The sequence below is a fragment of the Tursiops truncatus genome, chromosome 11, assembly GCF_011762595.2.
Source record: "Tursiops truncatus isolate mTurTru1 chromosome 11, mTurTru1.mat.Y, whole genome shotgun sequence".
NCBI lineage: Eukaryota > Metazoa > Chordata > Mammalia > Artiodactyla > Delphinidae > Tursiops > Tursiops truncatus.
In genome coordinates, this window is record NC_047044.1 from 80,355,443 (window position 1) to 80,368,736 (window position 13,294).

The following is a 13,294-nucleotide window of genomic DNA, read 5'->3' on the forward strand; positions in this document are numbered from 1 at the left end:
TAATTGTGTTGTAGATTGTCCTACCTGGTTGTAAAATATCAGATTCAGGAAAGTCATCAAAATTTGATGTATCATCAATGCTTTTGATTTCTATAGGGATCGCTGCTGGCCTTTCCCTATAAAAAGGTATTGAGTAACCATGGTAAGTTTTCTTGAACTCAGTTTTCCAAAACATAATCCTGCCTGCAAATTCTGCATGCTGTTCTATAGATATTAGAAGAGCCAAGGAAATTTATTATGGATTTGAAAATACCTGTAGTTAAGTGGATTTCATAGATGAGTATACTTTTTTTATTAAAATATTATCATTTACTTGGAAGTTTTATTTCTTTGTACCAAGACTTTCTCATGCTGTCTTTTTAAAGAGGAAAAATAAGAGTTAATGAAAGGGAAAGCAGAAAAGATTTTATTTAAAGAACTTTGTCATTATATAAAGTACCCTAGATATTGTGGGGACTGGATCCTACCTAATTAATTCAGGAATAGAATTCTTCTAGTAGAGGATCCGTAAATCAAGTCATTTAGGAAAATAAGGGGCTCAAAGAGTGAAGGGACTACACATTTGTGATGAAATCTGAATCCAAACACTTCTCAGTCATATAAATGTTAAGGGAATCAGGGACATTAGGTTAAAAAAATACTAAGTCATGAAAATACCTTCTTATCATGCTAAAAATAGTTAAAAGAATTTATCAATTTTTATTGCTTCTATATTTTTAATAACTACTTATTGGATCTATTAGGTGATAAGTTTACAGAATTATGTAAGAGCATGTATATATTTTCCCCAGAATTATTCTAACCTATTTATACTTAATGTACTAACTTAATAAATTTACATTAGTTTAGTGTAAAGAAGCATAGACCCTGGTGCCCTGAGATCTAATCTCTTGTCATTACTTAGCAGGATGACCTTAGGTACTGCGAACTGTTCCCTAATATAAAACCAGGAGACTGGACTGGTAGTCTCTAAGCATCCTTCCAACTGTAACAGGGGGGAATCATAGTTCTGCTCAATGAGGTGTTGTATAGACAGTATAATACAGTGTAGCAGGTAAGAGTCAGGACTCTAGAATCAAACTGCCTGGGTCTAGTTCTAGTTAGCAGTTCTAGCTAGATCATTCACTAGCTGAGGCACTGCAGGCAAATTAATTCTCTGTGACAGGTTTATTATGAGGATAAGATGAGAAATGCATCTAAAGCACTTACAACAGTGCTGGACATACAATAAATGATCCCCCCAAATTGGCTATAATCAGGTAGAGTGCCTAGCATATCACAGAAGCTCCAGTGAAGATCTCCAGTGAAGGGACACATAGACTGTCTTGAAGGTGAAAAGGGGCTGGCTAGGCAGGGCAAGGGCAGGGGCAGGGAGGTGAAGAGCATTTTCATCAGAATGAAGAGCAAATGACAAAACCCTGGGGTGGGAGAAGTGGGAAAGACCATACAAGATGCAGCTTGTACAGATGAAGCAAGAGCCACATCCTACGATCCTGAAAAGCAGTTAAGGATCCTTAGTTTTATTCTAAGTGCAAAGAGAAGGAAGAAAACGGCACGATCAGACTTGTTTCTAAACTGTTGCTGTCTGAGGAACAGACCAGAGCCACTGAAGGTGGTTTGGCCACAGACTGAATAAACGCCAATGCTCAAAACGAACAACTGTAAGCAAATTCTTAAAAGTTACTTGCATTATTTAACTTTCCCCACAATGTTCAAAAGAGGGACTGTATATTCTTACAAATTAATGAAGGAGACACAGTATGGTATATTAATTAGAGGACAAAAATGAGGGGTTATAGAGTCAAATGTAATGATATCTTTGTTGTCCGAACAGTCTCCGTCATGTAACTCTGAATATCAAAATCTAAACAGGGGCACAATATGTGCTTTTTCCTTAAAGTGGACATTAGATAAAATGAGTCATTTAGCTATAGCCACTATAGTCTCACTCATTTATATAATCCAGAGAACACTGATTTATCACATTATCACAGTGCTACTTCTTGTATTTAATCTAGCAGAATCAAAGAAAAATTAATCACCAAATCTAGTAGAAAAGTTTTTACTCAGACCTCTCCCACTCAAAGCCTATAAACATACCTGATGTGCCCCCAATCTACACCTTCAAAAAAAGGATGACTTTTTATTTCTTCTACTCCACTATTCCCAATTCTATTTTCAGAATCAATACAAAACCTGGAAAACGGAGACAGAGAAATTATCATATGCAGATTACATCTAAAGTAAGTCTATTTGCATGATTTCAAACATTTCATCTTTTTTTCTGTTTACTGAAGTTTATTGTGGGAGATGTGGGAAAAAAATAGAAATCATCTATAATTGCACTACTCAGACATAACTACTATAAACACTGAAGCCATTTCCTTCTAGTCTTTTAATATAATTTTTAAAATATTGTGTTAATAAGTAGTTACCATTTTAGGACTATTTTTTTCACTTAGAACATTTCTCAAAGTCATTAAATATTTTTCTATAACTTCATTTTCTAAAATTTACACATGGAAACACTACAATTTATTTAGCCAGTTCACTATTGTTGAACATTTAGAAGGTTTTCAATTTTTCATTACTAAAAACAATATCAACATACTGTACCTAAATCTTTACACACATCTGATTATCTGCATATGCGAAATTCCTAGAAGTAGCATTGCTGGCTCAAAGGTCATAGACAGTTGAAGATTTTGTATAATATGCTGCCAACTGGCTGTTCCCATGGGTTGCCCAATTTATATTCCTTCCAGCCATTTACAACAGAGCCTAAACACTTCATCTTAGTTGAGAAACAGAATGGAATCTTGTGCTTAGAAAAGGTTTCATATAGAGACTTTTGTGATATGAACTGCTACTAAGAATTTATTTTCCCTTTCTCTTTAGGGAATAGGGATATGGTCATTGTATTTTTTTTTTTTTTTGCGGTACGCGGGCCTCTCACTGTTGTGGCCTCTCCCGTTGCGGAGCACAGGCTCCAGACGTGCAGGCCCAGCAGCCATGGCTCACGGGCCCAGCCGCTCCGCGGCATGTGGGATCTTCCCAGACCGGGGCACGAACCCGTGTCCCCTGCATCGGCAGGCGGACTCTCAACCACTGCGCCACCAGGGAAGCCCAGGTCATTGTATTTTAACAGGAGTGACCTTTGAAATAATACAAGGCCTCTTCCCTCTTCTTAACTCTGACTTTTCTTCCTGCATAATTCCTTTTAAGAGTCTTCATTTTTAAAAAACACCTTTTCTTTACTGATGCCTTTGACTGTATAGATCAGTGATAGTCTTTTTCCTCCCACAAAGCTGAAACAGGCAATTTAGTCTTTTAGGTCCCTGTGAAGTTTTAAGATACCACAAACTCTTCTAGGGATTTAACTACTAACCTAAGAATTAAGTCCTTGGCTTTTTCAGATATAGGCACCTCTGGAGGAAATACCAGAGTTTCTTTCCAGTTCATCACTTTCCTATATGTTTCTTGAGGTGTTTCAGAGCAGAAAGGTGGATATCCTACGTATCAGAGAAAACAAGTTTCATGAGCTTTTGTGATCAAATATGCTACACCTATTATATGTGTGTCACAAAAAACAAAATAGCCCTGGGTGCTCTGCTTAACGATAAAAAATACCACCATTCAGCCATTTATAATAAAATTGCTAATAAAGTCAATAAAGTAAAGGATTTAAAGCATTGCCCCTCTTTTACCTAAAAGGCCATGCAGACACAATTTTGATACACGGGAGTTCCAGTTAAATGCCCCCTTCCTGACAGAGGATCCCTGGAGAGCTCACTGATACTTATCAGTGTGTATTTTAACATTGGCGGATGTCAGAAATCAGTTAAAAGAGTTCAGATGTTTCAGCCCATAATATCTACAATATGTTCATCAGTGGCACTCAAGGAAATTTATATGGTATGTACATAAATGAATGATAAAACATACCTATTAGCATTTCATACATAATTACTCCTAAAGACCACCAGTCACACAATTTGTTGTACCCCGTCTGCATGAACACTTCTGGAGCAATGTAATCTGGTGTCCCCACTGTGGAATATGCCTGCAAAGGAACAGCTTGTCAAATCAGTGTTCTCAATATATATTTTTTTAAAGATCCAAGTATGGCTCACTACTGGAAAAAACAATATATACAGAAGTTAATTTTTCATTTAATACTTGTTTTGCGTGTTTATCATGTTTAAGGCTTGGTGATAGGCACTGAGTCAGATAATTTGTTACTTAAGACATGATTTCTGTCCCCCAAAGAGCTCAACAACGTTATTTATGTATTTAGCGCTAAATCCATTCCAAAAAGAATAAAAAGCTTGTGCCCAGTGAGCCTGCCTTCCCCACTCACTAGTAATGTGCTCTCAGGCAAGTTATTCAACCTTTCTGAGCCTCAGCTTCTGCTCACATAAAATTGGAGTAGTAATACCTGCCCTAACAGAGTGGATACGAGGATGAAACAAGCGAAGGAATGTGTTTGTAAACTACAGCCTACTATAAAAACGTCACGTATTTTCATTATAAACTCATTTCCAGGGCACTGCTTATCCATCAGAAAGCAATGCAGTTTATGATTGGCATAGAGTGGGCAGGGGATACAGGTTCTAAAAGAATTTCCTGCCCCAAATACCAAGAGTCCCCTCTGTTTCTTCACTGGGAAACACTGATGTAAGTCACGATGGTCACAAGAATAATAAAACCTGCACATGAGTAATCAGTGTGAATATTCTGTAATCAGGGGGTACAGAATTCCCACCATAGCCTTAGGCAGTATTCATTTTTCCCTTTAAAAGTAGGAAATACTACAATTCTTTTCTCAATTGTAAAATCTGATCTAAAAGTGACACATTTAAAAGTAGAAGGAAGATTCTGTCATTAATGCATAGCTCAAAACATTTTAAAAAACTTATAAAAACACCAAAATGTTTTACAAGCACAAAAAGTTTACTTGGGCTAATGAGAGAATGAGCTCAATAATGCAAAGGTCATTTTATTTGCTTTGAGAGGGTATCAGACTCTTGCCTTTCAGTCTATTTACCTTCCTGAGGGACTGCTGAATGAGTTTCTCTTCATCACTTGGTTGAATTTAACAAATATTTAGAGTGTCGATATGTACCAGGCTGTTGTACAAGAAGTTAGGAAATTAAAGTCAAAAGGCACATTCCTAACCTTGACAATGTTCATGGACCTAGTTAAGAGGATAAAGGGAAAGAGGAAAAGGGGCAAATGATTCTAATATTTGCTGAGTAATGGAGGAGGAATCGTGTGGGGTTAAAAATAGACAGTGTCGTTCCACATTAAAGCAGTCATTAAGTTTATCTGCAGTAAAGTCTGCTTTCCAATTTTATTTTATCTATTTTATTGTAACACTGTTAACATGCCTAACTTTCTGTTTACTTTCTCTATGAAGTTCTTAGAAGCACACAATAACCTTACTTATGCTGATTGACATTTGTTGCATCAGGACAGGTAGGGAAAATGGAAGCATGAAAATCATACGGCATTTACTACAATTTACACTCATCTCGGTGAGTTTTATAGAGAATGCACTCGTAAATAGACAGATTAACTAACTATAGATATGCTTGGTAAAATATTCTGAAGTGAAATCATAAAGTAAAAATCAGCATTTTCCTTTACAGGCAGGGAAATGTTACCGAGAAACTAGGAAAACTCTATGATCCTGGAACAAGCTCTATCATTGCTATGAAGTAAGAACTAATCATTGTGAAGCTCCAAATTACCAAGCAAATACCAAGTGAGAGTTTAGGACCAGGGCACAAACTTCTGCCTTCAACTTACCAGTTGTCTCCTGTTCTTCTTCCATGTTTCTGCTTTCCTCTTTGAGTTCATGTTCTGGAATGCTAATTTCAACAAGACAGAATTGTAATTACGAGGGAAAAACTCTTACCAGAAAACAAATTCACACATATCCATTGAAAATACGTTGGTTTAAGGGGTGAGGAGAAGGAGAGAAGCTTCAGTTCTCAACAGTCCTGCATTAACCAGCTGTACTACTTTAACCCCCAAAAATCAAACTTACAGAAGTCACTTGGTGGGTTGTGTGTAAGATTTCTGTAGAATTCAGTCCTATGAGCCTTCTTTAATCCCGTGCACAAACCAAAATCAGATAATTTTACGTGACCCTAAGGAAAAAAAGAAGAAAGACAAAACCTAGTAAAATCAATAGGTTTTATTAACTTAGAGACAAAAGCCTCATTAAAAACTCTTCTAAATGGGCTTCCCTGGTGGCGCAGTGGTTGAGAGTCCGCCTGCCGATGCAGGGGGCGCGGGTTCGTGCCCCGGTCCGGGAAGATCCCACATGCCACGGAGGGGCTGGGCCTGTGAGCCATGGTCGCTGAGCCTGCGCGTCCGGAGCCTGTGCTCCGCAAGGGGAGAGGCCACAACAGTGAGAGGCCCGCGTACCGCAAAAAAAAAAACCCAAAAAACCCCACAAACTCTTCTAAATGCAATCATAAAAATTCTTAGCTTAGAATTCATACAGGTGAAACGTAAAATTATCAATATTTGATGATGATTATTTTAAGGAGTAGAAAATGGAAGATGATAAAAAGACAGCCAGTTTTCCCTTGATGTCATTTCACTTCACAGCTCTCTCCTACCGTATCAGTCTATGAAATAATGTAGGTTAGCAATAATATAAATTGCAGTTGCCCATTTCCAATCACAAAATCACCTCTATTACTTCATAAAATAATCAGCAACCTAATAATTCACTTTATTCACATGCCTTGGCATCCAATAAGAGGTTGTCTGGTTTAATGTCCCGATGGATGAAACCCAACTGGTGGATCGCATCTATTGCCAGAACAGTCTCTGAAATGTAGAACTGTGTTTCCTCTTCCGTCAAAGTATCTTTCTTCATTAGCAATGTCATCATGTCACCTAATTAAATGAGAATAAGTACCATGTGTTAGAAATGCCTCAAAAAGGGGAATGCCTTATAAAAGATTTCTTTGTAATATACAACATATGCCTGATTTTTGCACTTTATGATCTACCCAGTGTACCTCCTACCATCTCTAGGGCCCAATAAAAAAAGTGTCACTGCATAAGGAAAAGTTTCATGACATTTAATGGTTTCAAGGTAGAAAGTATGTGAAATCAAATCAGGGCAGAGGTGATAAAGAAGTAATATCTACCACTCAACATCCAGAATAAGTGGCTGAGGAAAATATGTCAAAATGTGAGAATGAATCAGTGTAAGCACACCTGGAAATGGGATATATTCTTTCAAATTCAGGTTTCAAAAACACTCAGTACTCTCTGGGCCAACAAAAATAGGTCATCATCCCACCAAAAGGGTCATTTCTAGACATTTTTTTGTTTTCAAGAAATCTTGCTCTTTTACAAGGGGCAAAGAATAAACACTGGTGAATTTACAACTCAGAATTGACAGTTGTTGATATTTTTTCATGATGCTTCATGTCTTAAAAAAAAAAAAAATACCACGCAGGCTCTTTGTCCTCCATTCCCATTCTATTCCCCTTTCCCTTTTTGCTGAGTAGCCATTATCATGGATTTGGTTTGGTGTGCATTCTTCCAGCTTATTTTTGAAGTATGTTTTCATATACATATATATTAATCTATGAATTTACCGTCTTTTGTATGTTTTTAAAAATTACATAAGTAATATCAACTGTACATAATTCCACAGCTTGCCTTATTATTCTACTTTGTTTCTGAGATCCTACTGTTGAAATAGAGCTCCTGACTTTTCACTACTGTAAAACATTTCATCACACAATTATGCCACATTTTATTTATCGATTCTTCTACTGATGGACATTAATCTTGTGTCTAGCTTTTCACTATTATGACACTGCTGCAATGAGCATCCTCTTACAGGCCTCTTGCGCACGTGCATTTTCAGCTTTGCTGGTATCTCTGAACTGCTCTCTGGAAGGGTTAGAGATTCCTTCGCACAGATGAGAGGCCCATTTCCCACAGCCCCATCAGACTTTTGGTGTTTTTACTAATCAGATGAGTGTGAAATGGAATCTCATTCTTGTTTTAATTTGCATTTCCCTGAATATGGGTGAAGTTGAACATTTTCCTATCTATTTGTGGACTAACCAGAGTTTTCTTGTGTACACTGCCTACCATTTGCCCACTGGGTTGTCTGTCTTCTTCTTTAGTGACTTGTTCTTAACTCCAGACTTGTAAAGATCTAAATAAGTATATACAGTAAACACAGAATGATAATATTTAAAATGTGCTGCCAACTTTATCGTTTCTTCAAAATAATCTGATTTGTGGTCCAAATTAGCATTATTGTGGGAGGAACTATTAGAAAATCATGACTGACTGTGTAAAACCTCAGAGCTAGGGATATAAAAGTAAATCTAATAAAAAAACTATAATTACATATAACAATGTGCTTGTGTCAGTCTGTCATTGCTATTGTTCGCTTTTACCTCCAGGGAGAAATTCCATGATTAGATAAAGGTTCCTCTTATCTTGAAAACTGTAAAACATCTTCACCACCCAGGCACCATCTGCTTCTACTAAAATATCTCTTTCTGCTCGGATATGGGCCACCTGGAAGAATGTATTTTGAAAAAATAATTGTAACACATTACATATTTTCCAAGCTTACTTCTTAACAATTATCATATTCTCAGTAAATTTGGAGAAGCTCAGGAAATAGTTTATTTTAGCTGATATCATTAGGCCTGAAAAGGTGGGATCACAAGGGGAAGCTGAGGCCTTTGAAGTAGAAAAATGATTAGTCTAAAATTTTTCTAACCAGAATCTCCACCTAGCCAAGGATCTTGGCTTTGTCATGTAAATTTAGGGTCTGACTTTTAAAAGTTAAAAGTAGTAAGCAATGCCCTATAGATGGGTATGACAAAGTCTGGGTCCTTAGCAAACTATTTTTAACTCTTACTAGTCCAAAAAAGGGACTGACTTGGTCTTTAACCATTAGGTTGTTTTTCTAAGAAGGAGAAACATTTATAATAATTTTATATCATTTTGTTACAATGAACTTTTATAATATTTATAAACATCTACAGCAAATCATTATATAACTTTTTGGGATTTTGCTACTTACTTTTGTCAGACACATAATTACTAGAGCTACTATTACATGAACAATAGACTGAAAAATTTTATAAACTGAGTGATTTGTGGGGTTGGTATAATCAACTTTCAGATGCTTTTCCACTGATATCGTTATACATTCTTTCTTCAAAGATTAATGATAGGATTTGACTTTATGCGTTTGCTATTTTCATTGTGCATCATTATGAACTCTGACCTAAAGCACACAAGAACACAGATTTTGTAAACCTTTTCATGACAACAAAACATGATCTGCTTAAATTATCTGGGATTATTGTATTATGATCTGATACAGTAAATGCTCTGAGATCAAAATCAAAGCACAAGAATAAACGTTAAAAACTAAAAACTTGGGCTTCCCTGGTGGCGCAGGGGTTGAGAGTCCGCCTGCCAATGCAGGGGACACGGGTTCCTGCCCCGGTCCGGGAAGATCCCACATGCCGCGGAGCGGCTGGGCCCGTGAGCCATGGCCGCTGAGCCTGCGCGTCCGGAGCCTGTGCTCCGCAACGGGAGAGGCCACAGCAGTGAGAGGCCCGCGTACCGCAAAAAAAAAAAAAATCTAAAAATTTGTTTTCTGGCATCAAAAACCTTAAAATCTCTCTGGACCTGTTTCATAAAGTGAAAAATGATACCAAAATTCTTACCTATTGCCCTTTACAAAGCATTTTAAGACGGTAAAGGAAAAACAAACTTTTGATGTTGCCTCTGTGGTTGTCAGGATAAACTTGGCTTGATTATTTTTAAGTATCTTAAAGCCAGATTACAGGATATGTTTTCAAAAATGAGCCTATGTTTCTAAAGTATAGGAAGTATCATGCACAGTAATCCAGTACCACAATAGTGGGGAGAAAAGTTGCTACTTAATTTTGCAGAGTGGTTAGCATTCAAGTAAATGTGATAAAAACTTAAAATAATGACATATTAGAATTGAGTGGGGAAAAGGTTTTCTAAAATGAAATTCCATGGTGACAAAAGCAGATTAATTTATATAGGGGAAAAAACAACCCCAAAGTGCGAAACAGACTTGATGTTGGACTCCAGCGAGATCCTCCTGCAAAATATTCTAGACCAGGGCTGTCCAATAGAAATAAATGTAAGCCACGTACATCATTTTAAGTTTTCTAGTAGCCACACAAAAAGTAAAAAGAAATGGGTGAAATTATTTTTAACAATATAGTTTCTGTAACACCCATATATCTAAAATGTTGTAATTTCAGTATATAATCAATATAAAAATTGAGATATTTTACACTCTTTTTTTTTTTTTTGCACCAAATCTTCAAAATTTGCTGAGCATTTTCCATTCACAGCACATCTCAATTCAGACTAGCTACACTGAAGTGCCCAGTAGCCACACGTGGCCAGTAACTAAAGACTACAGCTGGAACTAACTGCTGCCTTTTGTTCTTCCTCTAAAACCCAACCCAGGACTAATCCCATATGGCTTAGTTAGAAGATTCCTGTTTATGTCCTCATCTCTGAGGATCAACATCTTGACACAGACACTTATTCCCATCATTGTCTGCAATTCTCTAACACAGCTCAGTATCTCGACCTTCCTTGTCTTCCGAACCGCTTCCCCCTGGAATCAGCCTGTGTTCAACAGAACCCCTGTCACCTCATCTCTGTTCCTCCTGTCACCTTCTCATCCTAACTGAAATCAGGCTGTCCATGGAGAGTCCCGTCTTCCTGCAGAGTGAGTTGTCAGGAATGACCTGCCTTCTCTCTCGTGTTTCTTGGTTTCCTGCTCATCCTAGCTGCTTCTGAACCACTGATACTTTCCTCATGCCCAGCTCCTCTGCGGGCATGCTGTCAGGCGCCGTAGCTGTCATCCTTCCTCCTGGTCAACCCCCTCAGTCATTCATGACTTCAGCTCATGGCTCACCAGCTTCCTTTCCATCCTTTCTAGTCATGGGTGAATTTCAAGATCCATAAGGACGAACCACCAAATACCCCATCTGCACAGCTCCTGCATTCTCCCTCACCTCCAGTGATCTTTTCCTCCACTGCACCTCAGCCACCCATGGTAATCTTCTTGTCCTTTTCATAACCAATAACTGCCCTCCCTCTAAAATCTCCACTTTAAGGAACTCTGTTTCTGATCCCCACCTTTTATCCTCCCAGGTGTCTTATTCTTGTACTTCAATCTCCATTCCATGGACCCTACACCACTTTTTCTCTGTTACTCTCCTCAGAACCTCATTTCTTTCTCTACCCGGCCTTGGTTCCATCATTATAGTCACTCTTTTGCAAACAGCTTCAACTCCCTTGTCCTCCTCTCCCTCTGTTGTATTTGCCTGGCAAAATACCAACCCTAGTTAGGCCCAAATTTCTGCCTATTCTGTACCTGCCCCAGAGCAACTAAGTATTACCAGAGAAAAATCACCCAACGATACCAAGTGGTTTCACTTTACGTTCACGACTGAAAATCTCAAGGGACATTCAACTGCAAGTCTGCTTTCCCACACTTCAAGTCAATAGTTGTGACTGTTTCACAACTTCTCTCCGCTTACACCTCCAGCAAGCTACCTACCCCTCCTTTCCTCCTGCTGATGACTCCCTTATTTGCACTCAGGAGGAACCTGGCACGCCAGATCAACCACCCTGCGTTTGTTCCTACTTTCTCTGCTTTTCTTCCCTGTCGTAATGTCCCAGCTCCTATCGAAGATCAACTTCTCTGTCATCTGTGTACTCCCGTAATTATCTGCCTTCTCTCTCCTGCATCTTCAATTTTTCTCTCTCTAATGGATTCTTCCAATCAGCAGTGCCTTAACAATAACAACAAAGAAACCAACATTCTTTACCAAACTGTTCTTTGTTCCGCTTTAAGTGAAAGACTTATCTATACTCACGTTCTCCACTTCTTGCTTCCCATTTTCTTTCCCACTATTCCACTTAGGCACTCCAATCCACTGGAGCTGTCCTTCCCAAGTTATTCAGAATCTCCAACAGTGACACCCAGTGGCCTGTCTTCCTCTTGCCCCCTCTCTTAGCAGCCTTCAACATACGTGACCATTCACCTTCTCCTTTGAACGCTTCCTTCTGCTGGCTCTCGTAACACCATGTTCTCCTAGGGTCTCCCTTAACTGAGCAGATGTCCCCTCTTAGTCTCCTTTCCTGGATTCTCCTCTGCCTAGTGTTCCCTAAGGCCCTCTTGTCTTCGCTATATTTGTTCCCTAGGCAACTTCATCTGTCCCATTACTTTAAATACTATCAATCTATTGATTACTTCTAAATTATATTTCTTTTTTTTTAATTTATTTATTTATTTATTTATTTATTTATTTATTTATTTATTTTTGGCTGCGTTGGGTCTTCCTTGCTGCGCGCAGGCTTTCTCTAGTTGTGGTGAGCGGGGGCTACTCTTCGTTGCAGTGTGCGGGCTTCTCATTGCGGTGGCTTCTCTTGTTGCGGAGCACGGACTCTAGGCGCACGGGCTTCAGTAGTTGTGGCTCGTGGGCTCTAGAGCGCAGGCTCAGTAGTTGTGGCGCTCGGGCTTAGTTGCTCCGTGGCATGTGGCATCTTCCTGGACCAGGGCTCGAACCCATGTCCCCTGCATTGGCAGGCGGATTCTTAACCACTGTGCCACTGGGGAAGTCCCTAAATTATATTTCTAGTCAAACTTCTCCCCATATTCTAGCCAACTGTCAACATAATTATCTCTACTTGGATATCCAACAGGGAGCTCAAACTTAATATGCCACAAAGAGAACACTTGATTCCCAGTGTCACCAAACCTGTTCCTTCCTCAGTCTTTCCTACATTAGAAACTGACAGCATCAGGCATCCCATTCCCAAGTAAAACTCTAGGTATTATCCTTGATTCCTCCCTCCCTTTTCACTCCCCTTACCTCTCCTCTCACCCCCCCCCCCAACACAGAGTATGTCACAGAAAATCCTGCTGGCTCTTCCACGGAAACATAATCTGTTTGACTTTTTTCCTCTTTGCTGTTGTATAAGCCACAGTCACATCCTGGCTGGAATCGCTACACAGTCTCTCAAGTGTTCTCCCTGCTTCAACTCCTGTTTGTCCTTCCAGCAAGCAAAGGGATTGATTCATCTTTGTAAAACATCCATCAGACATGACGCTTCTCTGTTTAAGCAGAACATGGCTTCCCACTGCATTCGGAGTAAGACCCACATGGCCTGCAAAGCTGTGTGATCTGGTCCCTGCCTCCCTCTCCCCCTTCATCTCCAC

The 13,294-nt window shown here is 38.9% G+C and overlaps 1 protein-coding gene across 1 annotated transcript in view; it reads right to left on the reverse strand.

Annotated features, from left to right (window-relative positions):
- STK38L (serine/threonine kinase 38 like) overlaps window positions 1-13,294 on the reverse strand; it is an 82,502-nt gene that overhangs the window by 2,879 nt on the left and 66,329 nt on the right. The window contains exons 6-13 of the mRNA XM_019936160.3: window positions 8,448-8,571; window positions 6,761-6,915; window positions 6,053-6,155; window positions 5,812-5,873; window positions 3,946-4,063; window positions 3,389-3,512; window positions 2,101-2,196; window positions 25-116 (exon numbers count right to left, since the gene is read on the reverse strand). Coding sequence (XP_019791719.1) covers window positions 25-116; window positions 2,101-2,196; window positions 3,389-3,512; window positions 3,946-4,063; window positions 5,812-5,873; window positions 6,053-6,155; window positions 6,761-6,915; window positions 8,448-8,571 — 874 coding nt within the window. The remainder of the gene's footprint in view (window positions 1-24; window positions 117-2,100; window positions 2,197-3,388; window positions 3,513-3,945; window positions 4,064-5,811; window positions 5,874-6,052; window positions 6,156-6,760; window positions 6,916-8,447; window positions 8,572-13,294) is intronic.